At 55.6% G+C, this 27,381-nt stretch overlaps 2 protein-coding genes across 3 annotated transcripts; one reads left to right on the top strand and one right to left on the bottom strand.

The window, feature by feature from the left end:
* Positions 1–1,123: 1,123 nt before the first annotated feature.
* Positions 1,124–5,719, bottom strand: ATF5 (activating transcription factor 5). The gene is made up of 3 exons (XM_027978654.2): positions 5,522–5,719; positions 3,959–4,255; positions 1,124–2,439 (listed from the first exon to the last, which is right to left on the bottom strand). The coding sequence occupies exons 2-3, from the start codon at positions 4,134–4,136 to the stop codon at positions 1,766–1,768; spliced, it is 852 nt and encodes a 283-aa protein (XP_027834455.1). The 5' UTR covers positions 4,137–4,255; positions 5,522–5,719; the 3' UTR covers positions 1,124–1,765.
* NUP62 (nucleoporin 62) lies at positions 5,516–27,381 on the top strand. Of its 2 annotated transcripts, none has more exons than XM_015100657.3 (2): positions 5,516–5,596; positions 24,785–27,381. In XM_015100657.3, the coding sequence occupies exon 2, from the start codon at positions 24,848–24,850 to the stop codon at positions 26,432–26,434; it is 1,587 nt and encodes a 528-aa protein (XP_014956143.2). In that variant the 5' UTR covers positions 5,516–5,596; positions 24,785–24,847; the 3' UTR covers positions 26,435–27,381. The 2 variants fall into 2 exon arrangements, with proteins under 2 accessions (XP_014956143.2, XP_042088271.1); XM_042232337.1 differs by having other exon boundaries at positions 5,516–8,930.

Genomic DNA, 27,381 nt, shown 5'->3' with positions numbered 1-27,381 from the left:
TCCCAGTAAACCCGACCCTCAGGGCGAGCTGGGACCCCCAAGGAGATCGCGGGCTTGGGCTGAGTAGAGGATAGACGATAACTCATTCACGTCGGGGCACGGGCGCCCCCTAGCGGTAGAGTCCTGCTAAGACAGAGCCTCCGGGAAGCAGGAAACGTTTGCTTTGGGCCGAATGGGATCTGGCATCTCAAAGTGCGTTGATAGCGGTTGTATTAGGTGGCAGTGTTTGAAAATCAGTGTATGATGCTGGCTGCCGTCTACCAGTGGCTTCCAAACTTTTCTTGCTGCTACTGCGAAGTCACTTCAGTCATGTCCGATTCTGTGCGACCCCACAGACGGCAGCCCACCAGGCTCAGAAGTCCCTGGGATTCTCCAGGCAAGAACACTGGAGTGGGTTGCCATTTCTTTCTCCAATGCATGAAAGTGAAAAGTGGAAGTGAAGTCGCTCAGTCGTGTCCGACCTCAGCGACCCCATGGACTGCAGTATTCCAGGCTCCTCCGTCCATGGGATTTTCCAGGCAAGAGTACTCGAGTGGGGTGCCATTGCCTTCTCCTAAACTTTTCTTACCGTGATGCAAAGCTATTGCATCAACATAGTCTGGCAAAACACCACTCTGTGATACATGGTATTGTCTACTGTTCTATCAGAACCCTTTAAATTGATTCCCAACTCTGTAATGGGTGCCCATCTGCACGAATTTTTTTTCCAGCTCATAAAGAAAGATTATCATGGAGAAAGTGTTAGCACCCAGATCCGACTCTCCACTACCAGGTCACCGCTCATTTACCTCCGACTTCCTGGAATCTTGGCTCTGACAGTGCAATGCAACTGCTCTTCAACACCGGGTGCCCCACAACTGTGCCACCTGGCCCCTTTGGCGTCATCTTTTTTGGTGACAAGGACCATGGGGAGCTGGCACCTTTGGCTATTCTTTCTTTCACTATCTACGTCCTAAATGGAAGTTAAAAGCGGGTCTTATATCTCTGCTAGTTCAATCAGTCTCATCTTGGCTTTGACCCTGTGTGGAAAGTGTGTGCTTGACTGTATTACGTTATCATTATTGCCTTTGGTCTAAGACTGCCCTCCCCGCAGCTTCTCCTTTCAAAGACCAGACACAGGTAATCAGAGGCAATTCTTCCTTTTATTTCCACTCACAGAGCCCCCTTCCAAAAGGATCAGTCCCTGCCCTCCCGCACCTCCCCCAACACCTTCACAAAGCACTGATTTCCTCCCGGAGCTAAAATGTACACCCCATCACCCATTACGGCCTCTCCCCCACACCCCCCAAACATGCACCTGCTCTGCCAAGTCAGCTACCTCTTGGTTCCACCTCCAAATGTAGTTCCCAAGGCCACTTGGTTTGTTTTGCTCATCCCTTGGGCACCTTTCTTTGAGCCCTCCCTGACTTGGTCTCCAGATGGCTTCCCTGTTCTCCTTTGCACAGATGTTCTGCAGGGCTTCCTGGGCTCACTTCCCTGCTTGAGACGGGGTTTCCAAGCTCTCCCCTGCCTCCCAAATTCCTCATGGGCCTCTGTTCCTCAGATGTTACTTGAAGGGTTGTAAATGCTGACTCATGCCAAACATTTCATGATTCTGGGGGGTGGGAAGGGGAGGCAAGAATAAAAGGGGAGGGGGGAAGAGAAGGAGAAGACGGGGAGGGAGGGTTTGGAAGGAAGCTGGAGGCAGGAGGAGGATTGGGGACCCTCCCCCCTCCGCCCCGGAGCCGAAGACCAGCGCCCCCTACAGCCCGAAGCCCTCGCCGGGCTAGCTGTTTCTGGTCCTCTGGCTGCGAGCCTTGTACACTTCGATGAGCAGATCCTTGACGTACTGGATCTCCCGCTCCACCGACTCCGCCCTCTCCCTCAACTCCCGGTTCCGCGCCTCCAGCCCCTGGCACTCGCCCTCCAGGGCCTCGCCCTCTGCACGCTTCCTCTGGCGGTACCTCAGAGCCGCGGACTTGTTCTGGTCTCGCTTCTTCTGCTTGCGGTCCCCTCGGCTGGCAGCAGGACTTGGGTAGGGGGCGGGGCGGGGTGGGGGCGGGGCTTGCGGAGGTTGGGGCGGGGGCGCCAATCCCGAGTCCCCCTGCCCAGCCTCACTGCGGCAGTAGATGGCCAGCAAGTCGAGGGTGTCCAGGGAAGGGGGCTGGGGGAGGTCAAAGGTGGGCAGGGGGAGGGGGAGAGGGAGGGAACATGCCGGTGCCGGCGGCGGCGGCGGCGGCGGCAGTGGCGGCAGAGGTGGGGAGGATGGTGGGAGCAGAGGGGCATCGAGGAAGTAGTCTTCCATCTGCTCCAGCTCCTTCTTGAGCAGGGAGGCCATAGCTTCCAGGTCAGGTGGGGGTGGGGAAGGTGGGGGGAGGGCACCTGAGGGCAAGGGGGGCTCCAGAGGGAGCAGGGCTGTAAAGTCGACCCGTTCGGTCATCCAGTCAGAGAAGCCGTCTCCTGGAGGATTGCAGGACAGAAAGCTCCTTGATTTCCTAATCCTCCACCCAACCAGATCTCACTCATGCCCACCTCATTCATCACATTCATTGAGTTAAACCACCAGCCAGCCAACCAACCAATCAACAAATCATCAAACCAGTCAACAGACCAGCCAACCAACCAACCAATAAACCAAACATCTAACCAACCCGTTAACCAACCATCAATGACCCAAATGAGAAAACAGTCAACCAGCCATTTCTTCAACTGTTCCAACATCCTCCTTACTGATTACCCTGCATCTCTGGTTTCTTGATTTACTCTCTAGTTTATTATAAATGGCAAACTAGATCACATGTAAACACACCCTGTTTCATCTTTAATTATTGAAACCCCACTATGTGCCAAGCATTTGGGATACACTTCCCTCATAGCTCAGTTGGTAAAGAATCTGCCTGCAATGCAGGAGACCCAGGTTTCATTCCTGGGTCGGGAAGATCCCCTGGAGGAGGAAATGGCAACCTGCTCCAGTATTCTTGCCTGGAAAATCCAATGGACAGAGGAGCCTGGTGGGCTACAGTTCATGCGGTCGCAAGAGTCAGACACAACTTAGCGACTAAATCACCACCAGTGAATAAAATGGGCTTCCCAGGTGGTGCTAGAAGTTAAGAACCCACCTGCCAATGCAGGAAATGTAAGAGATGCAAGTTTGATCCCTGGGTCATGAGTATCTCCTGGAGGAGGGCATGGCAACCCACTCGTATTCTCGCCTGGAGAATACCATGCACAGAGAGAGGAGCCTGGTGGGCTAGAGTCCATAGCCACGATCTGGCGACTTAGCACCCAAGCACGCAATGAATAAAATACTTCCTGCTTCAGGGGCTCTGCCTGTGCTGTTTCCTGCACCTGAAAAGCTCTTCCTTTGGGTCTTTTTATGGGTTGTTCCTTATCATTCCTTAGGTCTCAGCCAAAATGTTACTGGCTTGGAGAGGGTTTCTTGGCTCCCCCCGCCAAACGTGTCCTCGTTGTCATTTTTATTTTTTTTTCTCATTGCCATTTTTAAACTCAGCTAAGTGTTTCCCACTTATTCCCATACATCATTTAATTTGTCTCCTGCATGTCTTCCCAGTAGAGTGTGAGCTCCAAGGAGGCAAGGATCATGTCAGTCTTGTTCCCAGCTGTATCCCCTAAAACAGTGCCTGACATATTATGCTGTTGTCGTTACTTAGTTGTTCAACTTTTCAAGCCATGTCCAACTTTTTGTGACCCCATATACTGTAGCCTACCAGGCTCCTCTATCCATGGGATTCTCCAGGCTGGAGTGGGTTGCCACTTCCTCCTCCAGGCTTTTTTCCCAACCCAGGGATTGAACCTATGTCTCCTGTGTCCCTCGAATTGCAGGTGGATTCTTGACCTGCTGAGCCATTGGGGAAGCCCTATTACAGGTACTCATTAAAAAATATTTATCAGATGAATGAATTCTTTCTTCTCCCTCTCCCCCCAGCTCACCCCACCTCCATTCTTCACCTACTCTTACCTGCCAGGGGCTCTCCCCCCCCTGGAAGCCCGCCCTCCAGGGCTCCCCCAAGGACCTCATAGGGGCCCAGGGGGGCAGGGGCCAGGGGGAGTTTCCCATAGTCTACGAGCCAGCCCAGCCCGCTAGCTGGGAGCAGGGTCCTGTCCAGCTCCAGCCCCAGGGTCGCCAGGAGTGACATGGCTGCAGCAGGGGCGCTGGGCACCGATGGCAATGGAAGAGGCTGCACCAACAGCTGGGAGGAGGCTCTGGAGGTTGCTCAGCTGGGCGAAGACAGGCACTAAGGCAAAAATGGAGGACCTACAAGTGTGACAAAAATGTGAGTGGGTCAGGATCAGCCTCACCTACTATTGCCAAAGCCACAGGGAAATCAAGCCACCTCCCCAGAGTCCCAGGACTCCTCATCCTTTCAGAATTCTAAACCTGTCCTTTTCCTGTATCTGAGCCCCACCCACTCCCAAGGGAATTCTCTTTACATTTGGCTTATTTCTCAGAATTCCCAAGACCCAATCCTTCCAAAACAGAAACCTAATGGTCTCCCAGGGGAATTTCCTTAAAGTCCTTCCCACTCACCCCAAATATTCCCTTTCATTTAAAAAAAAAAAAAAAAAAAAACAACCCACACTCAATCCCTGGGGAATTTTCTTCCAGTTACATCTCTTCCTCTAAAATATAGCTTTTAGGCCCCACACCCTCCCTAGATTCCAACTCAAATCTGTTCCCATGGGAATTCCCCCTTTTCCCGCCCGGTCGTCAAAGTTATCCGTTCAAATCGCAGTTCTCCCTTTAAATTTTGGGGCTGATCGCCACTCTCTCTCAAAGTCCCGCCCCCACGGTACATTTTAGCTCCACCCCTCCCCGATGATTCCCCAGAGGCCCCGCCTCTTTCTCAGGCAGAAACCCCACCTCCCTCAGCAAAAGGTTTCGTCAGCCCCGCCCCTTCCACAATGGGTAACCCCGCCCCCAACCCCGTCCTCGGAGACGCCTCTTATCCTAGCTCCTTCCCCTCTACAGGTCGTTTCTAATCCCCGCCTTCTCCCCTGTCAATCTAAACCAGTCCCCGCCCCAGCAGGCGCCTGAATGAAAGGGAGGGAAGATAAGCTCGGCGCCTGAGCAAAGTGGGAGGCGGCTCTCTCGTTGAAGGCTACAGCGCATGCGCCATCTCCCGAGCGGTGCCGTAGCCACCGCCCTCCTGGGGGCCAGTGAGCATGTGCTGCTGCTTAATGCCCGCCCTTAGAGCAAAAAATACAGCCTCAGGTGGGCAGCTGCGCATGAGCAATTGCTCGCAGACAGTCAGGGCGGGGGTGTGGGGAAGCCACCGCGTCTGGGAACTAGTGCGCAGGCGCACACGCACGTGGCTATCCTCTTTAAACACCAATTGTCCGGAAGAACGCACCCGCCCGAGTGCGCATGCTCCGTCGCGCGAGAACGCTCGTCTTCCCTCTTCTGCGCCTGCGCGACCGTGATTCCTCAGTCTCCCCACCCCCCCGGGCTCGGTCGCGAGGGCCGCGAGCTTCGAAAGGGCGGGAAAGGCGGTTGGAGAGGGAGGGGCGAGCGGTTACTCACTCCATGGCTGCGCAAAGGAGAGGCGGCGGCGGCCTCGGCTGAAGGGAGACGGCAGGAGCGGAGAGCGCAGGCGCGGTGAGCGCGGAGACTGGCCGGGGGCACAGAGGGGTCGCGGCTACAGAGCCATGGCCGGGGGTATGCGGGCAGAGGCGGCGTGGCGGTAGAGTGAGGAGAGACCGTGATCTGAGGATGGGGAATGAGGTGGCCCCGGGGACTGGACACAGATATACCGCGGGCGGCGCAGCACGGCCTGCGCGGATCCTTCCGCGCCCCGCCCCACGTGGCCCCAACGCGGAGGCGGGCCTGCACCCCTGCCCTCGGGGATCTGATCCCGGCTTTCGATCCCGGGGGTCCAGGCCTCTCCTTCCTCTTACTCGTGGATCTAGCCCCGCTTTTCTCCCGACTCCGGGGGTTCCGACCCTCCCTTCTCTCTGACTCTGGGTTCCGGCCCTCTGCTCCCTCTGATTCTGGTGACTCGATAATCCGTCTTCCCCGAGACTCCGGCCGGTTCATTTCTCCTTTGCTTTCCCCTGCTTCGCGAATTTCCGGCCAGCCACATGCTACTCTCCTCATCCTTCAACTGCCGTCCCACTCTGAGAACCTTTCCTGTGGCTTAGAACCTGGCGTGAGTCACAGAGCGCGCTCCAGTCAAATCCCAGGCCGGCGAAGGTGGCCTTGGGCAAAAGACCTGAATTCTCTAGCAGCCTAGACAGGAGACTATCTGTAAAACGCGGAGAATAATCAGTTGTACCTGGTGGGGTCATTTGTCAGAATCAAATGAGTCGTTGCCTGTGAAACTGAGATCCCACTTCGTACATGCTCTCTCAACCTCTTACTGTGAGTAGGAAGGAACCCTGGGGCTCGGTGTCACCCCTTCCGACCCCCCTGGCAGGAACCCCAGACGCTAGACCATCCAACACTTGCTAAAAGGTCATCCTTGTGTCTCTTTTACCTCCTCCAAGGTAATTCCCAGCCATCCCCCCCCTTTCCCATTCATAACATGGACGCTCGGCCCCATCTTGGTGCAGCGAGTCAGTTATCACCCTCAGGCTTGTTATCTTTTCTCTGTCTCCTGCCCACCTACCCTCAACGCTTATCCTCAGCATTCCTTTCAGGTCAGTTGGTTCCTTCTTTTGTCCATACCCTCCACCTAAGCTCCCTTTCAGACTGTCCTCTACCTCAGCTCCCCCGACCCCACCATCAATCGTGCAGGTCTGCCAGAAATAGGAAGATCTGTAATCCATTGCTCAAAGAGATGGGACTTCCTAACCATCCCCTCCCGGTAGGCTGGACCCTCCCAGCCCAAGTGGTTGTGGGTCTTTCCTGTGCTGCAGAAACCCATCCTCCGTTCGTCCACAGCAGGACATTACACCTGGAGTTGAGCTTTTCCTGGTGCTTATGAGACTGAATCAAGATCCTGAGAAGACAAGGGACCTTGATCTTCAGAGTTATCTGAGAATGAAGACAGGCTTTTTTTTCTTCCTCTAAGTTCAGATGCTCTTTTTTTTTTTTTCCTTCCAGATTTATTGGGCTATGATTGACATGTAGCACTGGGTAAGCTTAAGGCGTACAGCATAGTGATTTGATTGAACATACCTCATAAATTGATTAGTAAGTGTAGTGAACATTATCTCCTACAGATAGAAAGCTGAAGAAATAGAAAGAAATACATCCTGTTTTCCTTGTGATGAGAACTCTTAGGATTTACTCTTGTAACAGCTTTCATACACAACATATGGTGGTATTAATGAGGTTTATTGTATATTGCATCCCTAATACAGGCTACTCTTGCATACTGGAAGTCCTTCTTGGGATCTGACCACATTCCCTTCACTTTATCCACTCTGCCAGTATTTGAGCTCTTGCCCTATAGGGGCTGTTTTTTACTGAGGCAACAGAGTAACGGTTAAGAGCACAGACTCTGGAGCCAAGTTGTTGGATTCAACCCCTGACTACACCCCACTTAACTAGCTTACTGGCAATTTCCCTTCCAAGTGCCTTGCTTTCCTTAATAGTTCTAGAATCAAATATGGAGTTGAGTTAGTAGAAACATGCTGATGGCCAATGTATGTGGCCATTGACAGTACCTATTTTTTAGTATTGAGGATTAAATGAATTGATCCAGGTCAGGTGCCCTTGGACTAGTGCCTGGCACAGAGTAAGGTGTTACATAAGGGATTCATTGTTACTATTAAGGTGGATATGGTTTATCTCTAGTGCCCAGCAGTAGTGCTTCTAAAGGTCTTTAAAGTAAGGACTGACTGCCACTCCTCAGTGTTGAGTACTAGCGTGTGGGATTAGGGGGGACCATTGGACAGGCTGCTGGCAGTGGGGGCACAGTCATCCCCCAGTCTTCTAGATTATAACTGGTGGACTAGGTAGAGTATTTTTCTTTAACTTTTTGTTTTGGAATAACTAGATTGACTACAAAGCTGCAAAGACAATACAGAGAGTTCCCGGGGAACCCCTCACACAGCCTCCCTGCTTCCCGTGGGCATCTTGTATTATACTGGTGTTTGTCACAACTCGGGAGGCAATGTCAGTCTGTTTCTGTGACCTACCCCCTCGCCCACCCTATCTTCCCCCCAGGAAGCCGGGTTACACTTAGTTTTCATGTCTCCTCAGCAACCTCTGGTCTGTGGAGGCTTTTCAGACTTTTGTCACCTGTGACTTTGATATTTTTGAAGAGTGCAGGTTAGGTATTCTGTGAACTGTTCCTCTTTGGTTTTGTCTCATAGACTGGGACTTGGAGAAGGAAATGGCCACCCACTCCAGTATTCTTGCCTAGAGAATCCTGTGGATGGAGGAGCTTGGTGGGCTGCTGTCCGTACCGTCGCACAGAGTGGGACACGACTGAAGCGACTTAGCAGCAGCAGCAGCATAGATTGGGACTATGGGGTTTTGAGAGGATGGTCAGGTTAGACAGTTAATAACTTGAGAATGAACTTAGTATGGAATTCTTGCTACCAGTTGCTTGCAGTGCTGAGAAGACCCTGGGCGCGCCGCGGTCCCTGCCCCGTGTGCCTCTTTCTCTCTTCAGCTGGGTCCCACAGAATTGAGTCCTGGTGCCAATCACCCCGCCCACACAGCCTGACTCAGTTCTGCAGAGCGGTCGCCAGCAAGCACACTGAACTCCTAGCCCTTCCCAGCCTATCCCAACTTCTGGGCAGCGGGTCATGGGTGGTGCCTGGGAGCCCAGGTCTTGGCACTCTGCGCCCTCTCCCCACACCCACCCCTGATCTGGATCCTTGGTCCCTCCGGGACTCAGATGACTCCGGCTCCCCGAGTTTGGCCAAGTATTCGGGGTCCAGCTGCCCGCTCCCTGTGCGCCCTTCAGCTCCTGGGCTGAGGCTGGGAGCCTGGGTGGGGCTGCTGGGGACTCTTTTTCATTGCGGAGGAGCCAGGCTTGGTGAGTGAGGCGGCGGTTGCAGGCAGGTTGCGTCACCCCGGCTCTTTGATGGGGAGGGGGAGTGGGGGGGTGGTTCTCTGGGGGCCGGCTGCACACCTGGCAACAGTTAGCGAAGCCCTGGATTGGGGAGACGCCCCAGTCCAGTAAGGGAGGGGATTAGGCAGGAGGAAGGAGAGCCTGTGCAGAACGCTGGGAATCAGGCTCAATGCCAAGAAGGGGCTCAGATCACAGAGGCTGACCCGTGGGGCTTGCAGGGGGCAAGGCAGAGGCCCGGGGAGGCGAGAGGGATTGTGCAGGGCCACACTGCTGGTTAGAGCCCTGCCCTGCCACACACCTTCCAAGGGCCTGCAGGCCCCAGGGAGAGCCTGTCTCCGCTCAGACGTGGGGGGTCCCTGACCCCAGCTCGGGACATAGCCTACTGGGAGGTTGTTGGACCGGGACCTTCACCTCAAGTCTGCTGCTGCTCACTAGTGCCAAGTTCTGTTGGTTGCCACCTGCCCCCTCCAAGCCCCCTGCGCCAAAGGAGGCCCTCCTTGCCTGTTCTGTCGCAGAGCCCACTGCTTTCCCAGTCACGGTGACAGCCTGGTGTGATGGAAGAGGCACCGGGTTTCCATCAGATGGACCCAGGTTTCAGCCCCACGCCCACATCACCTGATCCTGCTCAGGGTGCCACCGTGGCCCTGACTGCTGGGCCTCCGCTGCCTTCTTGGAAGTGGCCCCGGTGGCTCCTTGGCCTTTTGATCAAGGGAAAGGTGGCTCAGAGCATTGTCTCTGGAGCCAGCCTGCTAGGTTCACGCCCCAGCTCCACTTCTTTGACCCTCAGCAGGTGGCATCTTCTCTCTGTGTGACATAAAATGGGGATAAGATGACCCACCTGATAGGCTTATTGTGAGGATTACATATGTAAATGTATGCAAAATTCCTAGAACTGGGCCTGCCTGCCTAAGTATGAGCATTATTTCTCTCCAAGGCTTGGATGCTGAGAGGGTTGTGTGAAATGCTGTAGGTAGAGCCCAGCACTTACGGCCAGCCCGTGGTCGTTTCTCTTCCTGTTCCTACCACACTTCGTTCTGCTTTGGGAGCTCCTCGAAAGCAGATGTTTGTGTGCCTGACCGTTTCCCTGAGCACTTAGAGGGTAAGTCAGGACCTCCTCATTCCCAGGAACTGTTCCACACAGCCCCCAGCCTTCTATGGCCTCACAAAGCATCAGAACTTTTTTCCTGGCTGCGCCGCGAAGCATACAGGCTCTCAGTTCCCCAACCGGGGATTGAACCCATGCTCCACCCCCCTGCGACGGGAGCAGAGTCCCCACCACTGGACCACCAGGAACATCCTGCGTCGGTTCTGTTTTTGGCTTTGCTGGGCCTTGTTGCTGTGCGGGCTTTTCTCTAGCTGCAGTGGTGGGGGCGTTGCTCTTCATTGCAGGGTATGGGTTTCTCGTTGCAGTGGCTTCTCTCGTTGAGCACAGGCTCTGGGGCGTGTGGGCTCAGTAATTGGGGCAAGTGGGCCAAGTTGCTCCGGGGCATATGGGATCTTCCTGGACCAGGGACTGAACCCGTGGCTCCTGCATCAGCAGGCGGATTCTTTACTACTGAGCCACCATCAGTTCCTTTTTAAAATGAGTTGCTGAGGCACAGAAACTGGGGAAATCAATTCTGTGTTCCCTGAAGAGGCGTTGGGCAGCTGTCTAGATCACGCAGGCCAGGAGCAAGGGTTGGGAGTGGGCGTCCTGGCAAACAAGGACCAGAAGGCCAAGGCCAGTTCAGCTGGGGAAGGGCAGTGCAGGGGCCAGACACACAGCACGGGTCTGCCACGTGCCCTGTGGCTCAGAGTCCGCCAGAGCCCCTTCTCTTAGTGGCTTCAGACAACACACATTGATTCTGTTTCTGTTCTGGAGGCCGGCGGTCTAAAAGGGACTTTCTGGTACAGTGATCCCAGATCTTCTTGGCACCGGGGACGGGTTTCGTGGAGAACAGCCCCTCATCTCCTGCTGTGCGGCCTGGTACAAGTCCATGGCCCGGGGGCTGGGGACTCCTGTTCTCAAGGCTCTAGGGGAGAATCCATTTCCTTGCCTTTGGGCCCTTGTGAGCACTCTGGGGCACACCCTAGTAATCCAGGATAGTGTCTTCACCTCAAGATCCTGAATGTAACATCTGTGAAATCCCTTTGACCATATAGGGTAACATACAGATGCTAAGGATTAAGATGGGGACGTATCCATCCCACCACTCCTCCCTCTCAGAGCCTCAGTTTCCTCATCTGAGAGATGCAGGCTGCCAGCCCTGGGGTGCCCCTCCTTCACATGCATGCAGAGACTGGACAGGGCAAACAAGGTAGTTGGCAACACAGTACCCTGGCCCTCGGGACACTCGCTCCTCCCTGTGTGCCCTTAAGCAGGGCCCCGCGCACCCGTGTGCCGCATCAGCGGAGCAGGGCGGAAGACCCGAGAGTGCAAAAGGGCCTCGGACGACGCCAGCCCCGCAGGCACACGTGCCAGCCTGGCGGTGCGGAGCTTCCGGCTTTATAGAATAGAGAAAACTAGACCTTTCCACGAGGTCCAAGTTTTAAAAGGTTGGTGAGTCATTCACAGAAACCCCAGCGAACTACGAGTGTGGAGAGGGGGGGCCAAGGGACCTCCCTGATGTCTGCGTGCAGAGTTGCCCCGTCACACACCCCAAAAATATGTCCTCCTCTGCCAGGGCAGAGAACAAAAAAACCCCAGAATTCCTCAAGGCAGGGTCACTACCACCTGCCAGCCTGACCCAGACTGAAAGGGGGCCAGCCTTGCTCAGACGCTGCCGGGTCCTGTGTAAAGTCGTGGGGAGCAGGGAAAGGGGTCTCTAAGAGTCGTCTGAGAGGGTTGGGGGCCTCCGTCAGCCGTCCATACCCCCAACCAGATGCCACCACGGACGCGGGTAGTTAATTTGGGTTTCCTGCTTGTTGCAGTTGGGGGTGCCCAACTTGGGGGCCCATGGGGCATCTCAGGAAGGGGCTGGGCTGGGCTGAGTGACTGGGGAGGGTTCAGGGAGGCGGGTTTCGCTCTGGATCAGAGGCCAGCAGGGAGCAGGGGCGTCTGTGGCCAGCGTCGGTTATCCGTGGAGCCAGTGCTGTGCTGAGTGAAGAAGCGGCTGTCAGCTCTGAGTCAGGAGGGCGGTGGTTGGTCATTTTTGTGCTTTGGACAGCGTTTGTGTTCTGGTCTGTGTTGAGCTGCGCCGTGATCCGCGGCCCGCGTGGCCTTGCCCGGTGCGTCCGTGGAGCTGTTTGTGCCCAGCAGGAGAGCACCGGGCGGCTGTCAGAGCTGCTCTCCCTCTCAGCAGATAGGCTTGTCCTGCCCAGTGGGGCCGGGAGTGGGGGCAGCCTGTACCCCTGCCCTGGGTGCACGTACCCCTGGGGTCCTCTAGCTCAGAGCAAAGGAACGAGGCTGAGATGAAGGCAGCCAGCAGCGCCGGATGGCTGGTCACGGGGAGGGGCAGGGGAGCTCAGCGGGGAAACCTCACAGGCACCCCCCTCACAGACCCGTGGGGATATTTGCGGGCCAGCAGGGCCCTGGACCACAGACCTGTTAGGTTTGTTCAAGAGCCCTTTGTCCCCTTCCTCCAGCCCAGCCCCACCCAGAGCAGGAGCAGGCTCCGGGGCGGGGAACGGGTGCCAGAAAAGAGCAGCTGAGGCCCCCCTTCCCTCCGGGTCTCTAGGTGTCTAGCTTGCAGTGGGGGAAGTGGACAGCACTGAACTGAATTCGAGAGTGAACCGAACCACTGAACTAGTCTGGAAGGTGATGAGATGGCCTGGGATGTCATCAGGGAACAGGAAGGGGTACTAGGCGTAGCATACAAGGGGGCTTTGCGTGGTGGTGGGAAAGGCCCCTCTGGAGAGGCTCCTGAGGCCCCGGTTCAGCTCTGGGGCCAGACGGCCCCAGTCAGTGCTGCCGCCTGGGTGACTCTGGGCGAGTTACTGAAGTTCTCTCCACTCCTGTTGGCCCATCTGTGAGATGGAAACGCTGGTGGTCCCGCTCTTTGGGTTGTAGTCAGTACAGGCAAAGGTTTCCCAGGTGACTGAGTGCTAAAGAATCCACCTGCCAGTGCCGGAGACGTGGATTCGGTCCCTAAGTCAGGAAGATCCCCTGGAGGAGGAAATCCTGTGGACAAGGGAGCCTGGCGGGTACAGTCCATGGGGTTGCCAGAGGACGGGACGCGACTCAGCACAGACGCATGACAGTACCGGTGAAGCGCTACAGTCGAGGCACAGGATAAATGTCCAGCAGTGTTGGTGCGGCGACTGCTAGCCAGGGACAGGTAGGGGCTGTGCTGGGTTCTAATCTCAGAGTCACAGCCACCCCGCCCCTCACCTCTGGTGGTTTTTACCTGGTTCCCGGAGAAACCCTCTCCATGGCAACTGCCTCTCCCCTGGGACGCGGGTCTTGGTTGCAGGAGAGAGGCTGGGCGGGGGCCGCACAGGGCCGTGGATTTCTGTCTAGCTGCATACACACACGTGTCCACCTGTGGGGCCCATAAAGCCCCAGCCCTGGCAAGTCTGCCACTCCGAGTCTTGTCTGGGTGGTCTCTCTGCTCCAGGCTGTGTTTCCGCTGGAGCCCCCTGCTGGCCTCAGCTGACTGGAGCTTTTAGGCTCCAGTCGCCTCCCCAGCCTGTTCTCAGCCAGCTTCACCCATCCCCAGAAGAAAGCACAGTCCCGCCTTGAGAAGCATCTCTGCCCAGCCCCTCCCTGGCACCCCATGCTTGGTTGGCTTGTTTAATGGCTTTATTGAAATAGTGCGTAATTCACATCCACTTATTAAACTGTACAAATGCAGTGGGTTTTAGTACATTCAGAGTTGTGAGCCTATTACCACAATGTAATTTTGGAACATTTTTTATCCCTCCAGAAAGAAACCTCATGCCTCTTGGCAGGCACTCCCCACGCGCCCATCCCTAGGCAGCCTCTTGTCTGTTTTCTGTCTCTGTAGATAACGCCTGTAATGGACATTTTGTGTGAATCGGATCATACAGTAGGAGTCTAGTTTTCTAGGTTCATCCATTTTGTAGCATATATCAATAGGGTTTCTAAGGGCTGTATAATATTTCATTTTATCCACTCATCAATTGATGGTCATTTGGGTTGTTTTTACTTGTTGCTGTTACAGAATATTTGTGTACTAGTTTTGTATGGATGTATGTTTTTATTTCTCTTGGGAGAGGTCTAGGAGTGTAACTGTCGGATCATAGGATAACTGTATGTTTAAGGAACTGCCAGACTGTTTTCCAAAGTGGCTGCCCTGTCGTACATCCCCACTGGTGATGAATGAGGGTTCAGACTGCGCCATCCTCACCACGCTTGCTGTTACCCACCTTCTTTATTATTGGCATCCTAGTGGCAGCTGTGAGCTGGCATCTCGTGGTTTTGATTTGCATTTCCCAGTGGCTAAGGATGCTCTCCCTGTGCTTACCAGCCATTTGTGTGCCTTCTTTGGCGTCCCGTGGTTTTGACACAGGGCATTTTCTGCTGTTCCTCAAGGCAGCAGACCCTTGCCTGTCTGAGCTTTGGCCTGGAATGAGCTAGTGACCTAACCTCTTCTCACCCTAACTCCTCCGCATCCTTCAAAACAGATTTAAACATCCTTTCCTTCCCTGGGACAGTGTCCTTGCCCCTCCCCTGAGCTTCTAGTAGGTTCTCACCAAAGACCTTGCATGGTGTCTGCCGTGCCATCCAATAATCTAATTGTTCGTTACCCTCAGTAAGCTCTGAATTATTTGAGGGCCGGGACCTTGTTTGACCCTGACTTTGACATTTATGTTGACACTGAGTAGGTGTCTTAACTCTAGAAAGGAGATGCTAATGGTACCGACCCCACGGTAGGAACATCGTAGAACTAAACCGATCCGTACATGAAGAGCACTTGGCATGGTACCTGGGACAGAGCAACCTGGGCCTGTTTACTCGATCAACAAGCGTTTGCGGAGTGCCTGCAGGGGCCTGCAGCTGTCCCAGACCTTGGGGTACAGCAGTGGAGAGCATAGCCCCAAATCCTGCCCTTCCTGCCCTCTTCCGATGGGGAGACAAACAACAGACGAGATCTGTAAATGGAATGTGTCGTATTTCAGGTGGTGCTGGGTTCCTAAGGATGGCCAAGGGAGACGTCACTGAGCAGGTGACATTTTACATTGTAGCAAAGACCTGAAGGAGGTAAGGGAGTAAGCCATGCGGCCGTTGGGAGAGTGTTCCACGGAGCGAGAACAGCAGGTGCAAAAGCCCTGGGGCAGGAGTGCTCTCGGCATGTGTGAGGAGCAGCAGGAAGGCTTGTGGGACCGGAGTGGCATGATGGGGGCAAAGGGCACTTAGAGGTTGGCGCATGGGCACCTTTTGGCCATTTGGGAGTAATGCTGCTGAGAACATTTGCGCACAGGTTTTTGTGTGAATACCTGTTTTCATTTCTGGTGGCTTTTCCTTCATCACATTTATAACACTCTGGGGTTTTACGGACAGGTGGCCATGCCATATTGTCTTTTGTTTGCCCAGTTCAAGGCCTGTCTTGTCCCAAGTCTCAGTGGATGTTTGTTGACTGAATGAATGAGGTGTGTTTGTGGATTATCCACACACGTGGCACATAACAGCACTGAATGGCTGGTGCGTTTATCAGTATTTTTTAATAAATGGAATTGGTACATCAGATTGCAGAACTCTCCTAACTTCGGGTGCTGACAGGTTGTAGGGAAATGGTCGTCTCAGGCACTGCCAGTTAGAATAAAGCAGATACAGGCAGGCTGGGGAGTAGTTTGGCTGTCCCTAGTAAAACCAAGATGCCAGTAGCTCTTCTGGGATCTGCCCTGGAAAAGTGTGTGCGCCTGTGCCTGAGAAAGCATGACTGCATGTGCTTGTTGCAGTACTGTTTATAGTAAAGAAAAACCAGAAGCGTCCTAAATGCCCATCAGTAGTTCAGTTCAGTCGCTCAGTTATACCCGACTCTTTGCGACCCCATGGACTGCAGCACGCCAGGCCTGCCTGTCCATCACCAACTCACGCTGCTCACTCAAACTCGTGTCCATTTAGTCAGTGATGCCATCCATCCATCTCATCCTCTGTCATCCCCTTTTCCTCCTTCCTGCCTTCAATCTTTCTCAGCATCAGGGTCAGCAATGAGTCAGTTCTTCACATCAGGTGACCAAAGTATTGGGGTTTCAGCTTTAGCATCAGTCCTTCCAGTGAATATTCAGGACTGATTTCCTTTAGGATTGACTGGTTGGATCTCCTTGGAGTCCAAGGGACTCTCAAGAGTCTTCTCCAACACCACAGTTGAAAAGCATCAATTCTTCGGCACTCAGCCTTCTTCACAGTCCAACTATCACATCCATACATGACTACTGGAAAAACCATAGCTTTGACTAGATGGACCTTTGTCAACAAAGTAATGTCTTTGCTTTTTAATATGCTGTCTAGGTTAGTCATAGCTTTTCTTCCAAGGAGCAAGTGTCTTTTAATTTCATGGCTGCAGTCACCATCTGCAGTGATTTTGGAGCCCAAGAAAATAAAGTCTGTCACTGTTTCCCCATCTATTTTCCATGAAGTGATGGGACCAGATGCCATGATCTTCGTTTTCTGAATGTTGAGCTTTAAGCCAACTTTTTCACTCTCCTCTTTCACTTTCATCAAGAGACTCTTTAGTTCTTTGCTTTTTGCCATAAAGGTGGTGTCATCTGCATATCTGAGGTTATTGATATTTCTCCCAGCAATCTTGATTCTAGCTTGTGCTTCATCCAGCCCAGCATTTCTCATGATGTACTCTGCAAATATGTTAAATAAGCAGGGTGACAATATGTAGCCTTGATGTACTCCTTTCCCGATTTGAAACCAGTCTGTTGTTCCATGTCCAAGTCTAACTATTGCTTCCTGACCTGCATACAGATTTCTCAGGAGGCAGGTCAGGTGGTCTGGTATTCCCATCTCTTGAAGAATTTTCCACAGTTTGTTGTGATCCACACAGTCAAAGGTTTTGGCGTAGTAAATAAAGCAGAAGTAGATGTTTTTCTGGAACTCGCTTGCCCATCGTTAGAGGTATGGGTGAATGTGGTCTAGTCACACCACATTTTATCTATCGTTGCTTCTAGCTTGCTGGTTTACAGCAGCTGTAAGGAATGGAAAACCTGTTGAAAACTACAAATTGTGGAGTAACACACACAGTATGATCCCTTGGGAGTAGAGAAAACGTGTGAGTAAGATTATTTGCCCTGGCTGTGAACACGTGTGCAAGTGTATGTAGATAAGAGATCCATGACAGCTCTCCACCTGAGTACTTCACAGGCATGGGGACCGGGGTGACAGATAGTGATCAGGGGACTCTTGGCTTTGTCGGTGATGGCCAAAACAAGATTTTAAAGAAGGGACTGGTGTATTGATCCATTGAAGTTTAAATGTGGAATGCAGTTAGGTGGAGGGAGAAAAATCTTTCAGTGCAAGAACAAGATCTTGTCTTGTCCTGTTATATTAAGAGTGTTTCTAGAATCTTAAAATCTACCCCTCTGGCTGTTTCCTGACTTTTCCAGTCGTCTAACCTGATTTGTTTTCTCTGTAGGGAAATTTGCCGTTTCCCACCACCTGAGCTCCTTCTGGTGCAAGTTTGGGCCTCAGGAGTGAGAAGTGAGAAGGAGAGTGTAATTGCTCATTAGTGGTGAGGTGATTACTTGGGGTAGAGAGGCTGTTTTCCAGGGAAGCAAGGGAGAAGCCAGATAGCTGAGAACCTCTGGGTCCAAGAAGCATTTTTGTACCAGCTGGAGGCAGTTCAAGAGGCAGGAGGCTAAGGGGTTTCTGAGAGCGCTTCCTCCTCCATCTAGTGAGGATGATACGTGTGTGTGCTCAGTTGTGTGTGACTGTTTGCAGCCCCATGGACTGCTGCCCACCAGGCTCCTCTGTCCATGGAGTTCTCCAGGAATACTGGAGTGGATAGGCATTCCTTTCTCCAGGGTATCTTCCCGACCCAGGGATCGAACCTGTGTCTTCTGCTATGGCAGGTGGATTCTTTACCACTGTGCCACCTTGGAAGCCCTGGTGAGGATGATAAGCCTGCTTAAAATGACCTCTAAAATATTGTCAGTACAAAAAAGAGTGCTCCTGGCTCATGCAGCCTTGTGTGTACAGTGGGAGAGAGTGCAAACTGCATTTGCTTAAATGTGTCAAAAATCTCTAGAAAGAGGCCTGAGAAACCCAAAAGCTTGTCTCCAGGGAAGAGAGGTAGCTGTGGGGGTGAGGGGGGACCACAGAGACCCCTCTTGTACCTTTTGAACATAGAACCATGTGAGCAAACTATTCATAAAAAGTATGTAATTTTTGTTTTTAAAAACACCCACAAGCAGAACACGTGTGAGCAGGCCTCCTGGGGGGTTGGTGTGCAGGAGCTTTTGGGGATCTGTTCATGTGAGTGGGGCGTGGCGGCAGGACAGGGGCCAGGCTTCCCACAGACCCTCCTCCCCACCCCCCGCAGGCAGGCCGGCCCGCCTCCTGTTTGTCTGATGCCTGGGAAGGCGAGAGGCCTCCAGGGTGCCTTCCACAAGGAGGCGCAGGCCCGCGGAAATCAGGACCAGAGCGGGCCGCCTGAGGAGGTGAGAGGGCAGCTGGAAACCGCCTCTCCCAGGTCTCTGTCCTGTCTCCCTGTGGGGACGCCTCGTGCTGTGGCGGAGGAAGGGCCTCTGACTGCCTGGGAGCGGGGGTCTGTTTCCAGCCCCTGGGATTGGCTGGTCCTACGGGGCAAGGCGGTTGGGTAAGAGCCAGGCGGAGTGGCCCGGGTCCCCAGCAGCTCCTGCCTGGCCCCTGGTGCTGTCTGCCCCCGCCCCCCTCAGCCTGGATGAGTCTTCCTGTCCCTTCGAGGCCTCTCCCGTGGCTTCACCCCGCGCTCTGGTCAGGCCCTGCAGCCCGTCTTGCTTCTCTGGAACCTGGAACATCCGAGCTCTGCCCTGGCTGAGGTCCGGGTAGCAGGCGGCTCGCCCCGATCAGCTGATTTCCATTCTTGTAGGGCAGGCTCTCTGGGCTTATCTATCCTCTGAGGTTTAGAGGGGTTTTCTTTGACTCAAGGGAGAGAGGGGATCTGATTCAAGAGAGATTTAAGAAACAGGAGTTCGTGGGCTTGGGCCTGGCCTGTGGTGAGACAGCCCAGGGGAGGTGTGGTGGGGTCAGGCAGGGCGTCCCTGCACTCACACCGCAGAGGTACCAGCCCGGCTGATGACCACTGGTGTCCGATCCCCTCTCTTTCCCCTCTCTCCTCCCCTCCTCTGGTCTCTCTGAGCCCATGGCTGCACTTCCTCCAAGTCTTAAATGAAGAGCTAATTCTGCAGGGAAAGCGCAGTGGGCGCTGAAGCTGCCTGTCCTGCCTGGGCCGGGCTGGGCTCAGTGCTGTGGGCAGCACCACCAGGTGGCCGTGGGCGGGATGCCGGGAGCGGCTGCTGGGTCGCTTCCCGCAGCTGCAGTATTATTAACTGCAATGATAGGTTGTTTCCTGGGCCCCAAGAAGGCACCGGGCACAATGCTAAGCGCTTGACACAGATCGCCGACTGTTTCATCTTCCCAGGGACCATATGATTCTGGAGCCGTCATCCTGTTTTTTCAGATGAGGAAACTGAGACCCTGGGAGATGAACTTAAAACTAAGATCCCAGGGCTGGGAGTGGAGGAGCAAGCGCTCGGAACGACAGGCTGCAGCGCCCACTTCTCGGTGCTGGGCTCTGTCCTGCCAGGCGCTGACAGAAGAGCGCGGGCTGGACGTGTTGAGACCGCTGCAGGCCTGCTGCCCTGAGTGAAGAAGAGTTTGTTAGGAAAGGGGGAGGCGGCCTGGGGGGAGGCAGCTGCCCCTGCCTGGTGGAAAAGCCTTGCTCTGGGAGGGTCACTCAAGCTTCTGAGGTGACAGGTGAAGGGCTGCGGGGGTCGGGCAGGAAGCAGGGTCCTCCCGGCTCTGCTGCGGGTGGGTGACCGGCCCTTGACCCCAGCCGGCGGCCTGGAGGTGCATCACTCCCTCGGCCATGCATCTGCATGAGCACCCCACTGCCCATCTAACACTGATTTCTGACACATGCTCACCTCCTGCCCTAGAAGCTCAGCTCTCTTCCGGGAACTCCTGTTTGCTGCTGTGTGACCTCCCTGAGCCTGTCTCCCATCCAGGAAGGTTCGGTGTGCTGCCCCCTAGCGCTCCTGGCCGGTCCTGCTCACACAGGTGGCACCCTGTGAGCGACACAGGGACATCCTGCCCCGTGGGGCTGACCCTGTCACTCCACGAGCCCCCTCGGTGCTCCAGACCACCCTGTCATACGTGGGTGTCTCACACGTCCACATCCAGGAAGTCGCCCTGTGGCAGAGGATGTCCAGGCTTTCAGAATCACAGCTGTCCTTACCCCCGCGCCCGGATGGGTTTCCCGTTCACTTACCTTTACCAAGCCCTGCCCTTCACCTTCTTGGTCCCCCACTCTTGTGTTAAGTTCTTGTTGCTGTTGTTACACATTACCGCAAACTTAGCAGTTTAAGATAACATAAATATTTCCTTGCAGTTCGGGAAGTCAGAAGCCTGAAGGGGGTGCCCAGGGCTCTGTTCCTTGTGTGGGCTCAGGGGAGAGTCTGGGTTGTGCCTTTTACAGCTCGTGGAGGCTACCTGCTCTCCTTGGCTCGTGGCCCCGTCCTCCAGCTCCAGAGCAGCAGCGTAGTGGCTCTCGGAATGTCTTTCCAGGTTCATAGTCCCTCTGGCTCGCCTCTTCTGCCTCCCGATTCCATTCAGAGCCCTCGTGATCACATCAAAAGCTCACGCAGATAATCCAGGGTCGTCTGCCCGCTTGGGATCCTTAATCATATCCGTGACGTCCTTGTTGCCACGCGAGGTCCCAGGTTCTGAGATTAGGGTTAATCTTCCCTTTCGTCCAAGGCTGAGGTCTTCCCTCCCCTCGTATTCATTCTCAGACAGACACCCCTGTTCTGAGTATCTAAGGAAAGGGGAGCCCAGGGCTCAGAACAGTGCCGCCTGCTCCAGCCACCCTGGTTCCACGCTGGGGCTTGTTCTGGCTCCTCTGGCCGCCCCCTCGCCCCTGCGCTGGCACCCCGCTGCCCCAGCCCACCCGGTCTTTCCTCCAGGACGCTGAGCCTCGTCTGACACCCCAAGTACTTCCCTGCTGAGATGTGAGAGAGACTCCTGTCTCGTCCACAGCCGTATTTCCAGGGCCCCGAGCGGTGTCTGTGCAGAGGAGCTGCTCGCCTATCCCTCTAGTGTGCTCTCGGTGGCCCCTGTCCTCGGGGCTGGACTGCGTTTTGCTGTGTTGTCGCTGTACGTAGGGTAGGGCCGAGTAAGTGCTGGGGTGAATAAAGTAGATGGAGCTCGGGCTTGGAGAGGCTGAGGAACTAACCACAGAGGGCAGGTTGGTGGATCTGAGCGAAGGTGGCAGTGACGGCACAGAACCGCGTCCTTGAAGCCGGGGCTGGCCGCGCCTGTGCGTGGGGGTCCCAGACTCGGGACTGCAGGCACCTGGGTGTGGCGTGGAAAGCAAGGGCAAGTGTGCGGGGGCAGCTCTGCCAGTCTCACCCTCGATGGCCTCGAGGCAGCCCCATGGGCTAGAGAACCCGCTGCGGCCTTGGCTGCCCAGGCTGAGCATCCGGCCCAGGCCACCTGCCCCTCTTCCCAAGAACAGCATCACTTCCCCCCGAACAGCATCCACTTCTCTTTTAGGAAAGCTCACCCCTTTGGTAACACTGGAAAAGCCCTCGTAAAGGGCAAAGGGTTTTCTGCTATGTTTCACCACATCTGTGAGAAACTCCCAGCGTTCTGGGGGTCAGTGGTAAGTGAGCAGTAACACCCAGGACTAACTGCGTCAGGATGCGTTCACCACTCTTCCTGGGTCCGTGGCATCCGAGGTGTTGGAAGGAGAGGAGGTATTTAATAAACAGTGAACCGTTAAACCAGACAAGACACCGGGGCGGGGGCGGGTGGGGGAGATCGTTTTCTTTGTGGTTTCTTAATCATATAAAAAGTGAAAACTTTCTATAAATGCTTTTCGGAAAAATTTTAGCTGCAGCTTATTAATAGCAAAAGCTCTCTTGAGTGCGCTGTTGCGGATTGAGCCATGTGGCTGTCCAGGCACTTCTGTCCACTGGCTGGTAACAGACCTGGCTCAAGATGGGTCTGCAGTGAACTGGGCCAGGGTCTCTTTGTGCCCAAAACAAGGAACCCAACTTCGTGCCTGAAAACAAGGAGCTGTCTTGCAGCTGCTTTTAGATGAAAACAAGAGCATGTGAGGGATTGAGCAGAAGCTGGGGTGCAGAATAGTGGCCATGCTCCTGAGCAGGGCTGCTGGCCCATGACCAGAGGCCCACATGATGAAGGAGAAATGAGAGCTTTACAGTGCGGGGTGCGAGGGTTGGCTAGTGCCCGCCTCGGGGTGGAATTGCAGGTTGCTTCTGTCTGAGCCTGCCCTCCCCGATCTGTGCCCCGGGGTCATCATCCGACCTCCTTGTAGGATGGGTGTGAAATTGGCTGGCTTGGGGGGCGGGGTGCTGTCGGAGCCCGAGCCAGCCGCCCCCGGACCACGCTTGTCTCAACCGGGAATGGGTCACATAGCCCAGGGCTCCGCAGGGCAGTGGTAGCCGACCGTGAGTTCACATTAGACTCAAGGCCAGCTACCACCACAGTCTTTTCCTGAGAACATCCCAGCTGGGTTGGATTCACAGACCCTCAGGGCTCCCTCCCTTGCTCCCTGGCTTCCAGAGGTGACAGTGCGGCGTGTGTCTGCATGGGGACCGTGGCCTTGAGCACCGCACCCTCCTGACTTGGCCACGCTCCAGGCCCGCAGCAGCCACTCCACTTTCCTGACGAGGGCGCTGGGTCTCAGGGTCCTCCAGAGTCACGGGGCTCCCCCCCGTACCCATCAGGCACTTTTGCTCCCCAGCTGTCTTCATTTCCTGTACTGCTCTCAACAGATATCACAAACTTAGCGGCTTGAAACGATGCACCTTCATTCTTTTGAAGTTGAGATCAGGGTCCAGAATCGGTCTCACTGGGCTGAAATCAAGGAAGGCTGGTTCCTTTTAGAGACTGCAGGGGAGAGCCGTTTCCTTGGCTTTTCCGGCTTGTAAAGGCCACCTGCACTGCTTGGCCTGTGGCGCCGTCCTCTGTCTCCCAAGTTCAAGGCACGTTACTCCAGCCTCCGCTTCCACCTTCTGGTGGTCTCTTCTCTAGTCCTGTCTCTGCCTCCGCATTTCAAGATCCTTAGTCACGTCTGAGAATTCCTTCTGCCACTTAGGGTCGTTGGCCCCAGGCTCCGGGCGGCGGGGCCTGCGTGTCTTTGGAGGGCCATGTTTGGTCCTGGTGTTGGTGTAACGTCCACGCGCTGGCTCCCCTGCTGCCTTCAGCACAGCCGCTGGGATCCAGCGCCGCCCCACAACCAAGACCAGATGTGGCTGAGTGCCAGCCTGGGGGAGGTGGTGTAATTCACCCCGTCTGTCCCGCTCATATTGTGATTCTAGAACCCGGCTGCACAGGTTCGCTGGTTCTTCAGCGTGGATTTACACTCGAGGATTGTTTTCAGAACCCTAGCTTATCAGTTATGTTTACTGTACAGGCAGGAATGAGCACTTGGAAGCTACTGCAGATTAGCAGGGAGGTCATCCGCGTGTAGTCCTGCATCTCGGTGTATTTCTTTCCAGCCCTCCTTGTTGAGGGTAGCTGTGTTTTTCCATAGCAGAGATCACACTGCTGTAGTGAATCTGTGTTCTGCTCCTCTCTGTTGTCATTCCCAGCGTTTCTTGAGTATAGTTAAGAGGCTGTATCGGTAGGATGCAGAGCTTGCCTTATATCTGATGCCCAGTTGACCCCGTAATTGGTGCCAGCGCTGGACGGGGCGCTTGGTGGATTGGGCCTGTGGCCTGGGCTCAGCTCCTAGTAGATCACCACAGCCCCCTGAGTCCCAGTTTCCTCATCTTGGACGTGGGGACACCATCTCCACCTCCAGACAGCAGTGAGATGTCATTTACGTGAGCAGCCCGCCAGCAGGCAGTGCTTAGCCTGTGATCACTTCCCTGAAAATGCCTCTACCCAGGACGCCCTCCAACTCTTTCTTCTCCAAGTCACCTTTGACTCTGCAGCTACCAGATAGCTTTGCTCAGGGCTTTTTCAGATAAAAAGCGGTCACCTTTCACTGAACAGGGATGTGCTGGCTCCCCGAGCTTCTAATGAAGACCAGGTGGGGTTGCTGAGCAGGACCACGGTTTCTGGCGGCTCTCTCACTCTCTGCCCTTTCCTGCTCTCCTCTCTGCTCTCTCTGGCGGCGCTCACTGTCCCCCGATGCTCATCCTCCGTGCCCTGCACCTGCAGGTGGGGCGGTCTCTTGGCCAGCCTGAGTTTCCACGGCCCCTTGAAACCAGTCCCTGCGGCCAAGCACCAGGTGCTCTGAGCACTGCGCCCGCGTGCTCTCTCTCCTCCTAAACCGGCTCGGGGTGTGCCCAGAGGGAGCCTTTGGCACCCAAGGCCCTGTCGTAACTCAGCTTCCCGGGGCCTGTCTCTGAGGTCCAGAGGGACTCTTGGGGTGGTGCCAAGTCAGCCTGCCCCTCACCCATGTGCAGTCAGCAGGGAGAAAAGCACCTCTTCAGCCTCCCCTGCCACAAGCAGTGGGCCTCCTGCTGGTACTGACTCTGCTAGACCCCCCAGGGCGGGGGCCTTACGTCCTTGCCCATCTTTCCTAGTTCAGCAGGGCCTGGTTAGGTTCCACAGCAGGAAGAGGAGTGGGAGGCCGCTTATCAGACTTGAGGCCTACCTCCCTGCAGACTGAGCTCCATCAGGCCGCTGAGGTGGTTTTTCCAGATGTGCCGTCTGATCATGTCACTTCCTCTGCTTTGCAAATCTTCCCAAGGTTGCAGACACCGGTGGATTTGCTTTGGAGCCGGAGTAGCTGCTGCCCCCAGAGTCTGGAGCCATGAGCGGGTTTAATTTTGGAGGCACTGGGGCCTCCACAGGAGGGTTCACATTTGGCACCACAAAGACCGCAACGACCACGCCTGCCACGGGCTTTTCTTTCTCCACGTCCGGTACTGGTGGGTTTAGCTTTGGGACTCCCTCCCAGTCGGCTGCCAGCACCCCTGCCACCAGCCTGTTCTCACTCAGCACCCAGACTCCCGCCACACAGACCCCGGCCTTCAGCTTCGGGACCACGACGCCTGCAGCAGGAGCCACCGGATTTTCCTTAGGGAGCAACACCCCGAAGCTGAGCCTGGGCAGCACGGCCCCAGCCCCGGCCCAGCCCGGCGGCTTCGGGCTCGGGGGCAGCACGCTCAGCAGTGCCGTCTCCAGCGCCAGCACCAGCACCTCCGCCCAGGGCGCGGCACCCGGCGGCTTTGTGTTTGGCTCCACCGCAGCATCTGCCGCCCCGCCCACCACATCGACTTCCGGGGGCTTCTCGTTCACGGCTGGGAGCGCATCCCAGACTGGGACCTCTGGCTTCAACATAGGCTCCATGGGGGGCCCGGCCCAGTCCCCAGCCCTCAGCGGGCTGCCCTTCACTGCGGCCGCTCCAGCGGCCACTGGAGCAGGAGCCGCACAGCCAGCCGCGCCCACTCCCGCCGCCACCACCACCACCGCCAGCGCCGGGCCCTCGCTCTTCACCTCGCTGGCTACTGCTCCCACGTCGTCCGCCGCCACCGGGCTCTCCCTTGGCACCCCAGCGACCACCACGGGGACAGCAGGAGCGGGGACACTGGGCTTCAGCCTGAAGGCCCCTGGAGCAGCTTCCACCACCTCCACGGCGACAACCACCACCACCACCACCACCACCACCACCACCACCAGCACCAGCACCACTGGCTTCTCCCTGAACATAAAGCCCCTGACTCCGGCCGGGATCCCCAGCAACACAGCGGCCTCCGGGAGTGCGCCCAGCGGTCCCAGCGTGGCTGCCGGGGGATCCGGCAGCGCTGCGCTGACCTACGCCCAGCTGGAGAGTCTCATCAACAAGTGGAGCCTGGAGCTGGAAGACCAGGAACGGCACTTCCTGCAGCAGGCCACGCAGGTCAACGCCTGGGACCGCACGCTGATCGAGAACGGCGAGAGGATCACCAGCCTCCACCGCGAGGTGGAGAAGGTGAAGCTGGACCAGAAGCGGCTGGACCAGGAGCTCGACTTCATCCTGTCGCAGCAGAAGGAGCTGGAGGACCTGCTGAGCCCGCTGGAGGAGTCGGTCAAGGAGCAGAGCGGCACGGTGCACCTGCAGCACGCAGACGAGGAGCGCGAGAAGACCTACAAGCTGGCCGAGAACATCGACGCGCAGCTCAAGCGCATGGCCCAGGACCTCAAGGACATCATCGAGCACTTGAACACATCGGGGGGCCCGGCCGACACCAGCGACCCGCTGCAGCAGATCTGCAAGATCCTCAACGCGCACATGGACTCGCTGCAGTGGATCGACCAGAGCTCGGCGCTGCTGCAGAGGAAGGTGGAGGAGGTGACCAAGGTGTGCGAGGGCCGGCGCAAGGAGCAGGAGCGCAGCTGCCGCATCGCCTTCGACTGAGCCCGGGCGGGGCTTACTGCCTCGTGGTTGGAGTGCGGGGAAATACGTGTTTGTGTGTTTCTGGCTTTCAAACAGTTGTGCTGTTAATAGAACTGTTCTCTGGTTTGACTTTTTGTCTTAGTGAATAGAAAGTATTCTCAGTGCTCTGGGCCAGGCTGCAGCCTCGTGGGTATGCTTTCTCCATGTCCTAGACCCTTTCCACCTGCTACAACCACCCGCCTCCAGTTGTGCTGGAGGAGGGCTGAGCCACCAGAGAGCCGCCTGTCTCCCAGCCGAGACGCTAGGCCGCCACTCTGCCCGGCAGAGTCAGAGATGCGGGGAGGAGAGCTCCAGCCTCACTGAGCCAGCCGCCTGGAGTGAGTGAGCAGTGCAGAGAAGTGGCTTGTGGGTGGAGCGGACAGTGGGACGTTCTCAGAGGAGGAGAGACAGGTCAGAAGAGAAGAGCAGTCTCCCCTCGCCTGGCTGACACACCGCGTCGGCCACCCTAAAGCCAGGTCGGTGCTGTCCCGTGGGCCCACTCCACGCTGAGCTTGCGAGCGCGCCTTTGGTAACACTGGCCACACAAGACTGCAGACTCCTCGCTTCTCAGCCTCACCGAAAGGTTGTGCACCCTGTGGGCAGGGCTTGTTTCCTGTCCCCCTTGTGTGCTCAGCACAGCAGTCCCTGTCACAGCATCAAACAGATGAAGAGTAGAGATGAGACCGGCATAAAACGCTCGCCCGCCGAATGAATGCCTGTGGAGGTGGCCAGGGTGCCAGGGGCAGCCACAGACTTGATTCTGCACCTCCCGGAGTCGAGACAAACCTGGCTGGTTCCAATGAGATCCAGTGTCCAGGGCCAGCCGTGTCCCAGGGGTCTTCTGTGTTTGTCTTTACACTCTGCTGTACTCTGAAATACCTATAGCTGTATGTTGCTTCCCTAAATAAAATGTATTGTGGAATTTAAAA

Source organism: Ovis aries, chromosome 14 (assembly GCF_016772045.2).
Source record: "Ovis aries strain OAR_USU_Benz2616 breed Rambouillet chromosome 14, ARS-UI_Ramb_v3.0, whole genome shotgun sequence".
Classification (NCBI taxonomy): Eukaryota; Metazoa; Chordata; class Mammalia; order Artiodactyla; family Bovidae; genus Ovis; species Ovis aries.
This window is presented reverse-complemented; position numbering and strand designations above follow the sequence as displayed.

What these genes read in the sequence shown, in the direction of transcription:
- ATF5 (XM_027978654.2), bottom strand. Translation starts at nt 4,136, where the DNA reads ATGTCACTCCTGGCGACCCTGGGGCTGGAGCTGGACAGGACCCTGCTC. An exon ending in GGGGGGAGAGCCCCTGGCAG is followed by an intron (nt 2,440 to 3,958) that starts GTAAGAGTAGGT and finishes GCAATCCTCCAG; the next exon opens with GAGACGGCTTCTCTGACTGG.
- NUP62 (XM_015100657.3), top strand. Translation starts at nt 24,848, where the DNA reads ATGAGCGGGTTTAATTTTGGAGGCACTGGGGCCTCCACAGGAGGGTTC.